At 34.9% G+C, this 15,513-nt stretch overlaps 2 protein-coding genes across 37 annotated transcripts in view; one reads left to right on the top strand and one right to left on the bottom strand.

Moving 5' to 3' along the window:
* The window catches only part of LOC127846670 (E3 ubiquitin-protein ligase TRAF7-like), a 31,875-nt gene extending 26,770 nt beyond the window's left edge, over positions 1 to 5,105 (bottom strand). For all 4 annotated transcript variants that reach the window (XM_052378154.1, XM_052378153.1, XM_052378156.1 and 1 more), the window contains exons 1-2: positions 4,729 to 5,105; positions 966 to 1,078 (exon numbers count right to left, since the gene is read on the bottom strand). In XM_052378154.1, the coding sequence (XP_052234114.1) occupies positions 966 to 1,078; positions 4,729 to 4,961 (346 nt within the window). In that variant the 5' untranslated portion in view covers positions 4,962 to 5,105. The remainder of the gene's footprint in view (positions 1 to 965; positions 1,079 to 4,728) is intronic.
* Positions 5,081 to 15,513, top strand: part of LOC127846667 (methionine--tRNA ligase, cytoplasmic-like) — a 168,699-nt gene continuing 158,266 nt past the window's right edge. For 21 of the 33 annotated variants that reach the window (XM_052378141.1, XM_052378148.1, XM_052378150.1 and 18 more), the window contains exons 1-2: positions 5,082 to 5,237; positions 13,731 to 13,854. In XM_052378141.1, the coding sequence (XP_052234101.1) occupies positions 13,752 to 13,854 (103 nt within the window). In that variant the 5' untranslated portion in view covers positions 5,082 to 5,237; positions 13,731 to 13,751. Of the gene's footprint in view, positions 5,238 to 13,730; positions 13,855 to 15,513 lie in introns of all 33 variants that reach the window. The other 12 variants (XM_052378127.1, XM_052378125.1, XM_052378126.1 and 9 more) reach the window with 2 other exon arrangements.

Raw genomic sequence — 15,513 nt, 5'->3', positions numbered from 1 at the left:
AAGCAAAATGTTCAATTATCTAAATGTAAAAGGGGCCATACCTTTGTCAAAATGCTTGATACAGTGGTCTGCTCTTGTTTATAGGTTGGGGTCATGTTGGTAAACAAGTATGCAAAATATGAAAGCAATATGTCAAGGGACAATGAAAATAAATGGGGTAGTACGAAAACTATAAAACATTTGCACGCTAACGCTAATGCCGGGGTGAGTAGGACAGCTCCGCTATATATATTTCATATGTAATAGTCGAGCTAAAAATGACATTTTAGTGGAAAGTGACATTACTGATTAGCCTATGCGGGCAGTACAGGCTAATCTGGGATGGCACTTTACCTACATGTATTAAGCAAAGTTTACCCAGAACTCATCATTTAGAAGCCCTAGCCTCATGGGCTCCTGCTCACTGACAGCAATCTTTAGAAAATGTCTATTATTATTGCCAGTGAAAAAGACTGATTTTGATACCTAAAAGTAAAATATTTTTTGATAAAATACCCTCTAGAGAAAAACCAAAAATACATTTTGTAATTCAGTTATACATGTACTTTTACCTGTTGCATTTAAGTTTGATTGTGTCTCAGACCATCAGAATCTGCATGATCTGCAGTTCAACCCATTTATGCCTAGCGTCTAAAAAAAAAGGCCTTGGCAAACAGTGAAGACTCAGATGAGACGCCGCATCATGCGGTGTCTTATCTGGGTCTGCGCTGTTTGCTTAAAGGAATTTCTGTAAGAAATATTAGATATATAGAAATAAATATACTAAACATCCCTAATTTTGAAAATAAAGTGATCCAATTTGGAAGGATGGGAGAGTCCATTAGGCATAAATGGGTTAACTTTGAGTCACTTTAATGGGCAACCAGTTATGCATGCCTTGCTATATGTGATGGTGCAAGTATGAATTGATGAAAATGCATATTCATTCCCTCAAATGTAGTGTAAATGTTTTAAATGCAGCTTACCAAGGTGTATTTTTTCCTGACAGCCAGAGGGGTCTTGTACATGTGTATCACCTTGCTTCAACAGGCCATGTTTGCAATATATCAGAAGGTCCTCTATGTGGTCAACAACAAACCTGTCAAATGATTTACAAACCATGCATTATTTTAAACAAGCTCTTTGTTTAATATAACAACATAACATTTTGATTTTTGAAAGTCTGTATAAAAATATCCATTGGGAAAGTGTCCTCCTACTGGACGCAAATTTGAATGAAAAAAACACTGTATTTTAAGTGGTACAAAAATGGGAGGGGGGCCGGATATTTTAAAAGTGTGGTGTATTGAAATAGAAGAGGGCCCGCCATGCCATTCTGTTCTAGCTTTATGTCTATATTATATACATCAGTGCTTCCACTAGCTATGAAAAGTTGGAAGTCTTCAAAATTTTGGACGTCCCAGATAATACAGTTGGAAGTCCCAATTTTATTTCAATGAATATTTTAGTAAACCCTACCGTATGTGTTGATCGCTGGATACATACATGTTCCAACACTATCCATTACCCTATAATCCAGTATAATTGTGATGTCAATGTTCACACCCAAAATATAACCAGTCAGGGCCCTTGCTACACTTTGGGGGATTGGGGCGTGGGGCCCTTAGAAGGTAGAATTTTGCATCATTTTGGGCAAAAAGGGGAATTTTAGAAGATCTTTTCACCAACCATTCAACACTTAAAATTGCTATTTTTTAATGTGATTTACATAACTATAAATTTTAATCAAAGGTTAATAGCATGATACCAGCTGGCAACATAGGTATACAATTTAATTTTTTTTTTTTGGAGGGGGAATGTTTAACTGAAATAGGGTAAAAAGTGAAAAAGTATACTTTTTTCATGGGGGAAGCCGCCGATATTTGGCGGTAAAGAGGGCAAATCGAGGGCCATGCCAGTATAGACGGTGACGCCATTTTACGCAAGCGAATATAAAAAGTGAATTTTTGGATGGGATAATTCCCATTGAACATGTGTAAATCAAGTGACGCGATGTGTGAGCATCTAGCACTGTTCATATTTGTTTTTAAAAACCCTTCAATGAGCGACTTTGATTTAAATCATTATTCGTGAATTTAAGTATTTTTTCTAAAGTTTCAATGTGTCAATACTATCTCATTGTGCACAATAATGCCGATGTATTTTTCATTTTAAAATACTACATGTACCGAGTTGCATGTCTATATCTAGTTACTACACATGGTCTGTTATGACACGCATGCTTTTCATGTGTGGAACTCTACTTTGTCAGTGTCAGCAATTAAAACAAGTGCATTAAAGTGAATGTTGCAGATACCTACTAAGAGACTTAAATAATATTATCACATGGCTGTAGAAAAATTGTGTTATTCAGTTCTATAAATGAACATCATGAAATATACTTGTACTGATATTAAATTGTTAACGCATACAATTTGTAACGGGTATTGTTTTCACAACTTACTCGCCATAAGTAATTAATTGCTCACCATTTGCATTTAACTTTTCAAAAGGAACAATTGTTGTTCAAGTAATTGTTTACGGTAAAAAGGTGTGATGATGATACCCGACACAATCTTTCATGTACTGTTTAATTACCGTTGGATAATACGTAAATTTTTAAACTGTTATTCCTTGTAAATCAATCTAGGATAAACGCTAACTTCAAGTTCAAGACAGACGTCAATAAAAAATAATGATCGCCAGTTAACCCTGCCCTTATACGCATTCTTGTTACCGATCGGGCGCTGAACAGCACAGTTTGACGACTGGAAAGTTACCCGAGAATTTCTCATGGTGCACCTGTGTCAGAAAACATGGATGTGTAATGTAACTTTATTATTCGATACTCTAATATCTCTTATCAGTGGGTGATCTATTACCCAGGGTTCTCAATAACTTTTGAGCCAACAGGCCAAAATGTGAAACCAACAGGCCTTCTTGGGGGGTCTGGGGGGCATGCTCCCCCTGAAAATTAAAAAATTGAGCTCTTGATTTCCGGCATTTTGGGCCATTTCATGGCTATTTTAGTGGTCAACCTGGCGATTAAATTTGAGCTTTTTTGTGTGCATTTTATGAATTTTAGCTTTTTTAACTAACAAAAGATAAATGGAAAAAGCTCTTTATTACATTAATGTAAAATTTTAACTCAACATGTGATGAACAGAACGTCAAAATATTTTACTGCTTTTCGACCAATTCCAATATGCGCCTTTTCATTGTTGTTGTAATGCATTAAGGGAGATAATTAATCGATGTCTTTGCTTAATAGCAAATAGGAGCAAAATTACCGAAAAGACACGCAAATTTCGAAAAGTCAATTGCCGATTTTCCAAATCTGTACGATTTTCAACCGCCCAAAATCTGATTTCAAACGGCTGATTTGGCCGGCGGCCGGCTCTTATTGAGAACCCTGATTACCCCATGTCGCTTTTATGGTGAATAAGCACGGAATGCAGTTTAAAGAGTGAATGACCAGATTAACTGTTGTGATTTGTACATCCCGTATATTAGAAAACAGTATACATGCTGATTATCGGACGTCCAAGTGACTTACACCATGTCTAAAGTGGACATACGACTGCAGATTTTGGGCGTAATTTATGCCCGGACGTCCATTAACGGAAACGCTGATACATGTAACAATTACTGAGTACTAATAGTAGGCTATAGAGATACGTGCCATTAGCAATTTTTGTTTAAATGCTTCAAACTTTCATTCAAGAATTTAATGATACAGATCATTGTTTAAAAACTTCCAAGGGGTGTGATTTTTTTTAAGCTTGTATGCAGAGGCTTTGATCCACAGCTCGCACTGGGCCTGACGTTTTTCTTATTTGAATGTGCTCTATAATATTTTCTATATTACACCAGAGCTAAACCAAGCGCAAAAAGATAATAAAAGGGCACTTAGGTAGATGGGTATTTCTTAAATGAAAATTCAGGCACACGGTTGCAACTTTTCTAAAAGGCTCTGATGAAAAGCATAAAGTAGTCATGTTCACTCATCATGCTGAAAGACCTGTAGCTAAAGAAACTTCAGCATACTGTTTATATAGTATTGACATACCTGTCAATTAAATTACATTAGTGTCCCGCCAGTAAAAAATCATTAAAAGCGACATTAAAAGTTATGGTAGCCAGAACTAAAGGACCTGAAGCGCATTGCTACCTTTGAGAAGGCATGTCAATTATGAGAGATAACCCTTTACCCCTTAGAACCTTATCTTGACGCATTTGTAGTATCTCAAAAAGTTAAATTTAATTAAAGACCTTTCTTACTAGATTCAAATTTAAAAGGCTTCATGTCCAACCTTCATTTGAAATGTACGAGTATGCTCCAGAGTGAGATTTGTACATCACATGGAAGAAGAATCCTTTGATACTGATGAGCAGCAAACAGCATAAAACCTGAACATATTGTGAGTTACTCGCAGACTGTTTTAGTTTTATGCTATTTGCACATAACTATTTTCACTTTGCTTCTAAGTGGGAAAGGGTTAAACAAGAAGAACAAAAAGGGAGATCGCGGTGGTGTAGTGGATGAGGTGTCCGCCTAGCGATCGAGAGTTCGTGGGTTAGCTCCCTACTCTGGGAGCGTTCTCATTATCTCCTCCATAGACACCAAGTACAGGTACTTCCCAGGAAACGGACTCTATAATGTCCCTCTGCCTATAATACTCAAAAGAGCGGTTGGCAGTAATCAGAGATAGATAGATAGAGTCTTGTTCACTACAATTATTTATTTACCTGTTCACTATCATTTGTTCTCGAACAAAGACTTTATGATCAATGGGACACTTTTCGATGGTCGACGCACACTGTTTACATATGGTATGTCCGCAGCCATTTATAATCACAGGTTCTTGGTACAGCTTCCTGCAAACCGGGCAGAGGAAGTGTGGGCTTGGTTCTGTGACAAAAACAACCGGACTGTCTTCTGTCACAGAAAAACTTTCTCGAACAGTTTGTCCGGCAGCCATTGTTTAATGGTCTAAGGACAAAATACCATTTTACTTCTCAATTAATTGAAAACAGTAAAAAAAATCAATAAACTTTATTTTGGTACTTAATCGGTGACTAAAAACTAAGGAAACGATATTAACTTCCTTGCAAGACAATCTCCAATTTGGAGAGTTGTTTATAACATTATCTCCCCTGATCTTGAAGCGTTTGAAGTGATGCAACGTGCTGTCAATTGTGTCCACGTTTTGACTGAATTTCCTTCGAGGAATAAATAAAAACATAATTTTGTGCAGGTATTAAATACTTTGTAATATTTGCTTTCTCCTGTTAGTAATTTCAATGTGCTACTATTAATGAACAACGTGTTGCCATATTTTAAACTCAACAGTGATGTTAAACCGGGTATTTTACATTTCGGATGGTTTATAGAATTCTCATACTAGATAGTCGTTTGCTTTTGAATGTTGCATATTACACATGGAAATGTATTAATGAAACAAGAAAATTGTCCCCCTTTTCAATTCAAACAAAAAGAAACACTTTTTTAAAAATAAATTTAGACAACAAAGTGTTTCAGCAATTTTGAGTCAGTGATGTCTTAGGTGAAATGTTCTCTATTTAATATAGAAATTTTTGTATATTTATAATTAAAACTTAAATTGGAAAAACGTTATGGTTTGTATTTCTTTACTTTTGGATAAAAAACTCATTAAACAGCTAATCCTTCACATAAATGCACTTTACAACTTCAAAACAGCTTCTTGCTACACTTTACAAATTCCTGGAAGTAAAATAGTTGATTTTTTAAAACTAAATTTGGGGAAAAACAAACTTTTTTATATTTAATATGAATTATCAATGTAACCAAAGTATGGTTGTAAATTGAAACAGAAAATGCAAGTGTTTGTGAGACCATTTTGACATTTATTAACCAGGTTTTCCGAAGGAAAAAACTGGTTATTAGATTGGCGAATGCGGGCGGGCTGGCGGACTGGCTGGCGGGCGGGCGGGCTGGCTGGCGGGCGGGCGGAACAAGCTTGTCCAGGCCATAACTATGTTGTTCATTGTCAGATTTTAAAATCATTTGGCACATTTGTTCACCATCATTGGACGGTGTCGCGCGAAATAATTACGTTGATATCTCCAAGGTCAAGGTCACACTTTGAGTTCAAAGGTCAAAAATGGCCATAAATGAGCTTGTCCTGGCTATAACTATGTCATTCATTGTGAGATTTTAAAATCATTTGGCACATTTGTTCACCATCATGGGACGGTGTGTCGCACGAAAGAATCACGTGAATATCTCCAATGTCAAGGTCGCCACGACTAAAAATAGATTTTTTTAAAAACAAACAAACTTACAAAGGGGGTTAATTTTGTTTGTTCATTTCAAAAGTTCAGTTTGAGTTTTCTCCCTCTATCAGATTTTTTTTTACAATGAAAACCTGGTTTTGTGACAATTTTGTCCCTTGTTTGTAATGTATTACTTTTACTAGTATTAGTGTAGTGTAAGAAAGAAAAAAACAAATTGGCCCATTTTTTTGGCCATGATTCTGGACAAAATCGTATCTACTGCAACACCTGTCAGGTGTATATTCTTACATAATGTATAATGTCAACCTTTTTTTTATCTGCCAGACATTTTAATTGTTGACACACTTTGAGTTGTCCTTTGACAGATTTTGCAGTCTGTTTACCTGTGTGTAGTTAATTACATGTACCTATTCAGCTCTATAAACCGAACCTTAGTAAATATAATATTGAAAAGAAAAGTCTCTGTAGTTAATTACATAGACAGCTCTATAAACTGAACCTTAGTTACTATAATATTGAAAAGAAAAGTCTCTGTAGTTAATTACCTAGACAGCTCTATAAACTGAACCTTAGTTACTATAATATTGAAAAGAAAAGTCTCTGTAGTTAATTACCAGGCCAGCTCTATAAACTGAACCTTAGTTACTATGATATTGAAAAGAAAAGTCTCTGTAGTTAATTACTAAGCCTGCTCTATAAACAGAACCTTAGTTACTATAATATTGAAAAGAAAAGTCTCTGTAGTTAATAACCAGGCCAGCTCTATAAACTGAACCTTAGTCACTATGATATTGAAAAGAAAAGTCTCTGTAGTTAATAACCAGGCCAGCTCTATAAACTGAACCTTAGTTACTATAATATTGAGAAGAAAAGTCTCTGTAGTTAATTACCTAGCCAGCTCTATAAGCTGAACCTTAGTTATTATAATATTGAAAAGAAAAGTCTCTGTAATTAATTACATAGCCAGCTCTATAAACTGAACCTTAGTTACTATGATATTGAAAAGAAAAGTCTCTGTAGTTAATTACCAGGCCAGCTCTATAAGTTACTATGATATTGAAAAGAAAAGTCTATGTTACTTTGTAGTTAATTACCAGGCCAGCTCTATAAACTGAACCTTAGTTACTATGATATTGAAAAGAAAAGTCTATGTAGTTAATTACCAGGCCAGCTCTATAAACTGAACCTTAGTTACTATGATATTGAAAAGAAAAGTCTCTGTAATTAATTACCTAGCCAGCTCTATAATCTGAACCTTAGTTAGTATAATATTGAAAAGAAAATTCTCTGTAGGTAATAACCAGGACAGCTCTATAAACTGAACCTTAGTTACTATAATATTGGAAAGAAAAGTCTCTGTAATTAATTACCTAGCCAGCTCTATAAACTTAACCTTAGTTACTATGATGTTGAAAAAAAATCTCTGTAATTAATTACCTAGCCAGCTCTATTAACTGAACCTTAGTTACTATGATATTGAAAAGAAAAGTCTATGTAGTTAATTACGAGGCCAGCTCTATAAACTGAACCTTAGTTACTAAAATATTGAAAAGGATAGTCTCTGTAGTTAATTACATAGCCAGCTCTATAAACTGAAGCTTAGTTACTATAATATTGAAAAGAAAAGTCTCTGTAGTTAATTACCTAGCCAGCTCTCATAAACTGAACCTTAGTTACTATGATATTGAAAAGAAAAGTCCCTGTAGTTAATAACCTAGACAGCACTATAAACTGAACATTAGTTACTAAAATATTGAAAAGAAAAGTCTCTGTAGTTAATTACATACTGTAGCCAGCTCTATAAACTGAACCTTAGTTACTATGATATTGAAAAGAAAAGTCTATGTAGTTAATTACCAGGCCAGCTCTTTAAACTGAACCTAAGTTTCTATAATATTTAAAAGAAAAGTCTCTGTAGTTAATAACCTAGCCAGCTCTGTAAACTGAAACTTAGTTACTATAAATTTGAAAAGAAAAGTCTCTGTAGTTAAATACATAGCCAGCTCTATAAACTGAACCTTATTTACTATGATATTGAAAAGAAAAGTCTCTGTAATTAATTACCTAGCCAGCTCTATAAACTGAACCTTAGTTACTATGATATTGAAAAGAAAAGTCTCTGTAGTTAATTACCAGGCCAGCTCTTTAAACTGAACCTAAGTTTCTATAATATTGAAAAGAAAAGTCTCTGTAGTTAATTACCTAGCCTGCTCTATAAACTGAACCTTAGTTACTATATTATACATATTGTAAAGAAAATTCTCTGTAGTTAATTACCTAGACAGCTCTATAAACTTAACCTTAGTTACTATAATATTGAAAAGAAAAGTCTCTGCAGTTAATTAGCAAGCCAGCTCTATACACTGAACCTTAGTTACTATAATATTGAAAAGAAATAAACATAGTTAACTACATTGTAGAAAATTCACATGAGCAAAAAATACACGCAAGATGTGCATTATATAAAAACACTTTTAAGTCACACATGATACCATCTTGGATATTTAATAATCTCAACAAAATTCCCTTTTTTAAGGCCTAATCAAATTCACTTTCTTTAATTTCATTTTTAGCTTGACTATTATACAATGTACATGTATATGAAATATATATAGTGGAGCTATCCTACTCACCCCGGCGTCGGCGTTAGCATTAGCGTTCCTGTTAGCATGCAACTGTTAACGTTTGCGTACATGTACCACTCCAAACATTTTCATTGTCCCTTGACATATTGCTTTAATATTTTTCATGCTTCTTTACCAACATGACCCCAACCTATAAACAAGAGCAGACAACTGCAACTGTATCAAGCATTTTGTATACTTAGATCATTGGACATTTTGCTTAAATTGCCATAACTTCTTTATTTATGATCACATTTGATTCATACTTTGACAAAACAACACTTACCTGACATACCACAATGGACCCCACCCAAACCATCCCCCACGCCCCACCCCAGAATCCCTCCCCCCCCCCCAAAAAAAATAAATATATTTTTTTCTTTTTTTTGAAAGATCATCTATTAAATGACCACACACCCACATTATACCCCCCCTCTCCATGATTGCTTACGTTATACTGTCAAGCACTCGAATAGTCGAGCGCGCTGTCCTCTGACAGCTCTTGTATTTTTACAAAGTTCATCATCATATTTAATTGTGCATTGTCTGTGGCAACTGCTTTTCTCATGAGATGTAAAAAGTGTCTCTCTTGCGCAAAGGCTGACCATTAAATAAACCACTTCTTTTATCCGCAAATAAAGGAAACTCCTTACAAAGTTTACATTTACACACACCGGCAAAGTTTTCAAGCCAAGGGAAATCAATTAGCCAAGACTCAACAAAGTCCCGTTTCCGCTTGGATCGAGTCATAGGCTTTATCATATTCATACTTGGTTTTTCTCTTCTTCTGATCTTCAACGCTGAACTGATTTTATCATTGGTCTGATTCGCGTCATGGCTTGACGTTGAAGTGGTTTTATTAAAATAAACATCTTAAAGTGTGAGGATTATAGGATCTACAAATATAGGTGCATAACTAAGGGCCCATTTCCGATCCTCTTATGACGGAAATTGCGTTATAGCGGATCAGCACTGTAATTACTTGATGTGTAACTATCATTGAAGTCAATTAAGCTGCTGAAATAATGTTCAAAAGGTTACTATATGTATATCACTTGACTTAATCAGAATCTCTCGCTAGTCTATCTAGATTAACTATTACTGCTTAACTTTTAATCCAAAGCTTGTTACATTATTGGGGGAACCTCTGAACGTCTTTTGATGAAAATAAATTATGCAAAGGTGTTTTTAATTAAGTCTCACATCTTGTTGAATTTTTTTTAAAACTAACTTTAGAGATGTCTGCATTATCTTTTAATATGTTATAAAATGTCACCTTGTCAAGTGAAAACTTAAAACCATAAAACAGAATGTGGAAAAGTAATATGTGCTTGCAGACCAGTACAATTTTGCAATCGTTTTATCAGTGGACAAGTGCACCAAGCGATTTTAAGGCATGATTGTTTACTAGAAAAAATGAATCTATTTTAATTTCATTTGAATGATACCCTTTCAGCTTGAAATGGAGCCAAAATTATTTTTCTCCACTATAAATGACTTAAAATTCACCTCCTAATTTAAGCTTCATTTGGGAAGCAATTTATTTAGTTTGCAAGAAAAAACAACATAGTTATAGTCATTGCTATTTATTATGTCCCATGAGATTTCATCATACAAAGTTTATAGGGTAATACAATTTATTATTTATTATTAAAAAAAAAAAATGAAGAAAGGAGCAGTTACCATAATTTCAAAGCTGAAATATTTTGAATGCAAAAAATGGGGTAAATGCTTTTTTGTATTTCGTAAAGATATGTACTCCTGACAAATATACAAAATTTCAGTTACACTAGTTATACCATTCAGTAGACAAATTGTAACCCTGCCCCTAACAATGTTTTTGCCTTTGGTTCATGTATAAAAACATCGTTTAAGTCATGACTTAAGTCATGTGTGGGGACCCAGCACTAAAATAGACACTTTGCCATGTTTTGAAGCCAATTTGACAGTGAAACATTATTTTTATTTCTTGTAGGACACAGAGATCAAACAGGTTAAAAACAATGAGAATGTTTAATTACTTTAACATACATCTGGTTTGATTTTGCTCCATTTTAATGCCGCTTTGGCAATTTAGGTTTGAAGTAAATTTTTACATACCAGTTCGTTTGTTTCTGTGCACTGATTAATTTTAGGTACTAATGTTTTTAGCTCACCTGAGCGATAGCTCGAGGTGAGCTATTGTGATCACTCAGCGTCCGGCGTCCATCCGTCCGTCCGTCCGTCTGTCTGTAAACAATTTGTAAACATCTTCTTCTACTAAACCATTGAGCCAATTTCAACTAAATTTCATGTGGAGCATCCCTAGGTCATGGGACAAAAGAATTGTTAAAAAAAATTTGATCGCATAACCAAGATGGCCGCCATGACCATATATGGTAAAAACCTTAAAAAAATCTTCTTGTCAGAAACCGCTCATCAGATTTTCAAAAAATTTCACAGGGATGACCTTTGAGGGCTCCCCTGAAAAAGTTGTTCAAAGAAATTTGATTCGTCAAAAAACATGGCCGCAGGAGCTCGTTGAACTTTGCATGTTTATTCGTTTTTGCCTATTTTGTGAAAACTTTCAAAAATCTTCCACATTTTTTGTCCGATCCTTTCCAAATTTGCACAGTGTCTTTATATCAATGAGGACACGAACCCTACAAAAAATGAGCATTATTGGTCCATGAAGTACAGAATTACCTCCCCTTGAATTGAGAAAATGGTGTTTATGCAATGAAGTCCAAATTTTTCATCCAATTCTTTCCAAACTTGTAGGATTTAGCATGGTTCAAACAAGGGAAACAACTACGGTTTATGCATGTTCTTTTTATTACAGATTTGCCTCCCTTTAATTCATTCAAAATCTCATTTTACAGCAGAGATTCCAAATCTGACCTGTAAATGAGCCCCATATTTACTGCCAGTGCTAGGTTACCTTTTCCCATTTGATCATTCTTAAGTATTGGTCTTGTAATGCTGCTACTGCATCTGCTACTGCTACTGCTACTACTAGTACTACTACTACTACTACTACTACTACTACTACTACTACTACTACTACTTCTACTACTACTACTACTACTACTACTACTACTACTACTACTACTACTACTACTACTACTACTACTTCTACTACTACTACTAGTACTACTACTACTAGTACTACTACTACCACCACCACCACCACCACCACCACCACCACCACGTCTACTATTACTACTTCTACTACTACTGCCACTACTACTACTACTTTTACCACTACTACTACTACTACTACTACTACTACTACTACCACTACTACTACTACTACTACTACTACTACTACTACTACTACTACTACTTCTACTACTACCACTACTACTACTTCTACTACTACTACTACTACTACTACTACTACTACTACTACTACTACTACAACTACTATTACTACTACTACTACTACTACTACTACTACTACTACTACTACTACTACTACTACTACCACTACTACTACTACTACTACTACTACTACTACACCACCACCACCACCACCACCACCACCACCACCATTCACAGTGACAAAAAACGTATTCACACAATGGCTGCTACTACAACTTATAGCCCATATAGGGGGGCATGCATGTTTTACAAACAGCCCTTGTTTCTATGGGATTTTAACCACAACTGTTCATGTTTATCTCCGACACATATTTTTAGGTCACCTGTCATGAAGTGACACGGTGAGCTTATGTGATCGTGTGATGTCCGGCGTCCGTTGTGCGTGCCTGCGTTTGTCCGTGCGTCCGTCCGTCAACAATTTGTTTGTGTAGACAGTAGAGGTCACAGTTTGCATCCAATCTTGATGAAATTTGGTCAAAATGTTTATCTTGATGAAATCCGGTTTGGGATTGTATTTGGGTCATCTGGGGTCAAAAACAAGGTCACTAGGTCAAATAATAGAACAACCTTCTGTAGACAATAGAGGTCACAGTTTTCATCCAATCTTTATGAAATTTGGTCAGAATGTTTATCTTGATGAAATCTGGGTTGGGATTTTATTTGAGTCATCTGGGGTCAAAAACTAGGTCACTAGGTCAAATAATAGAAAAACCTTGTGTAGACATTAGAGATCACAGTTTTCATCCAACCTTTATGAAATTTGGTCAGAATTCTTGATGAAATCTGGGTGGGATTGTATTTGGGTCATCTGGGGTAAAAATCTAGGTCAAATAAATAGAAAAACCTTGTGTTGACAATAGAGGTCACAGTTTTCATCCAATATTTATGAACTGTGGTCAGAATGTTTATCTTGATGAAATCTGGATTGGGATTGTATTTGGGTCATCTAGAGTCAGGAACTAGGTCACTAGGTCAAATCATAGAAAAACATTGTGTAGACAATAGAGGTCATAGTTTTCATCTGATCTTAATGAGTCAGGTGAGCGATTCAGGGCCATCATGGCCCTCTTGTTATGTGAACAGGGCCTTTTTCTTGATTTAGGGAAAGAGATTCCATTTTAGGAAAAAAATATTCACCACAATTGAAACAGGGGAGGAAATTTTCCAAAGTCAGCGCGACATTTGGGGAATATATTGCATCATTTTAAAGTATTTTTGTTACCAAGTACATCAGTTTTGTATACAAATAATTTCATGGGCATTAATTAATTAATTGATATTACCCAAGAAATCCACATATGGCGTGCTACCATGCATAACGGGCGATCCGTTTTTTAATGCCAAAATGGAGAAAAAAAATTCAAGCCAAGATAATTGGACGGAAAATGGTAGTCTGGCATTTGTAACTGAACACTATATAATTGAATTTATCACGCTGAAAGTCCTGATTTACAAATATCTCTTTTATGAAGTGTTCTTCTTCAGAGGTTTCGGAAAAAAACAGGAATGAAGCTATACACTGATGCAGGGAATTTCCAGGCACTAAAGATTTTTATCAGTGCTGAAATAGCCAAAGAAAAATTGGAGTTTCAGGAAGTGAAACATGAAGGTAGGTGCAAATAATTGCCTTCTTTATATCTATATTATTGAAATTATGTTGATAAGTTATATCTGTTGATTATCAGTTTATTATTGTTGGTTGATTTTTTTCCACTCCATTTATTGTTCAACATTAGAAGTTCAATCTCCCAGGGTTTGATTGATAATTTTGGAAATATTGCTTCCAATATTTGGAGATTGTTACAGTTTTGTTTGAAATAGCTGCTGGTAATAAACTTCAAGATTGAAATTTTATTACAATTTTTTTTTTTTTTTAACTTTTTGTTTTTAAAATTGTAGTAATACAATTCATAAAGCCATTATGGGCGTCTTGTTTATCAAAAGGTTTAGCCCTATTCCTAATCTCAAAAAAGTATATATTTTTACTTAATGGCTTCCTGAAATTCATAATTGAAGGTAACCTGGTTTAAAAAAAAACAACAAGAAAAGACAAAAAACATTAAGTTAATTTCCCCATCCAGTTCTTAAATTTTCACGTCAGTAATTTTGAAATCAGTTTTATTCTGAATTTTGAAGCATTTTTCATAACACAAATTTCCCATTTTAGTCAATACAAGGCAATTCTTCCTGATCCGAAGGGCACTGCCCGGGTGTACTTTGTCCAGGGTTTTCCATGGAAATCCATGGAAAATATGAGGCTGGAGTATTCGGACTAAGTTTCCAGCCTTTTCCAGCGTCAATATTTAAAACAAAAAGGGTGGAAAATTGTCCATGGTATGTGGAAATAGCCTGGAATAGTTTCCATGGTTTTCCAGGCTCCCTGGAATAATTACCATGGAACAATTTCCAGGGTTTTCCAGCCAGCATGGAATAAATACCGTCCGAATACTCCATGTAATCTGGAAAACCATGGAAAACCATGGATTTATTTCCAGGGTTTTCCAGATTACATGGAGTATTCGGACGGTATTTTGTCCATGCTGGTTGGAAAACCCTGGAAAATGTCCCAGGGTTTTTCCATGTTTAATATTCCATGGACGCCTGGTATAACATGGAAAATTGTCCAGAGTTTACCATGGTCACTGAATTGAAAAAGAAATTTCTGGTCTAAAAACAATATTCATGTATTAAATGAATACAATACTCACAGCTTAAGTAAATCATAATTTAAGGTTAGATTAAAACAAAACAAAACATCAACATAATGCCTTAGTTTCTTCGATGTATTATTTTGTTCACAATTCATCAAAATATAACATCAGATTACAAATTGTGTTACATTTATTTAACAAATTATTCAGATCAAACAAGTGTTGTTTAATACATGCTTACAAAGCCTCTAGGTCCATTATCATAAATCAGGCCCTTACATAACAGAACAGGCGCTACTTTAAAAGTTAAAAAGTATAATGCAACCTTCACAACATGTATTCAAAGTAACAAAATACAAGCAAGTCAAGTAATATACAGTAACAATTCACGAACCCTGTACAAACGATATACAAGAAACAAAATGAAAAATTTAAGTTATTTTAGCTGCTTCATGTATGTCACAATATATGTAGCTGCCCATGAGCACAAGGATACTATTTTTATGTCCCCCATTATAGTAGTGGGGGACATATTGTTTTTTCCCTGTCTGTTGGTTGGTCTGTTGGTTGGTTGGTCTGTTGGTTGGTTGGTTGGTTTGCGCCAACTTTAACATTTT

Source organism: Dreissena polymorpha, chromosome 9, assembly GCF_020536995.1.
Source record: "Dreissena polymorpha isolate Duluth1 chromosome 9, UMN_Dpol_1.0, whole genome shotgun sequence".
NCBI classification, from domain to species: domain Eukaryota; kingdom Metazoa; phylum Mollusca; class Bivalvia; order Myida; family Dreissenidae; genus Dreissena; species Dreissena polymorpha.
Note: the sequence above shows the minus strand (reverse complement) of the source record. Positions and strands in the feature narration are given on the sequence as shown.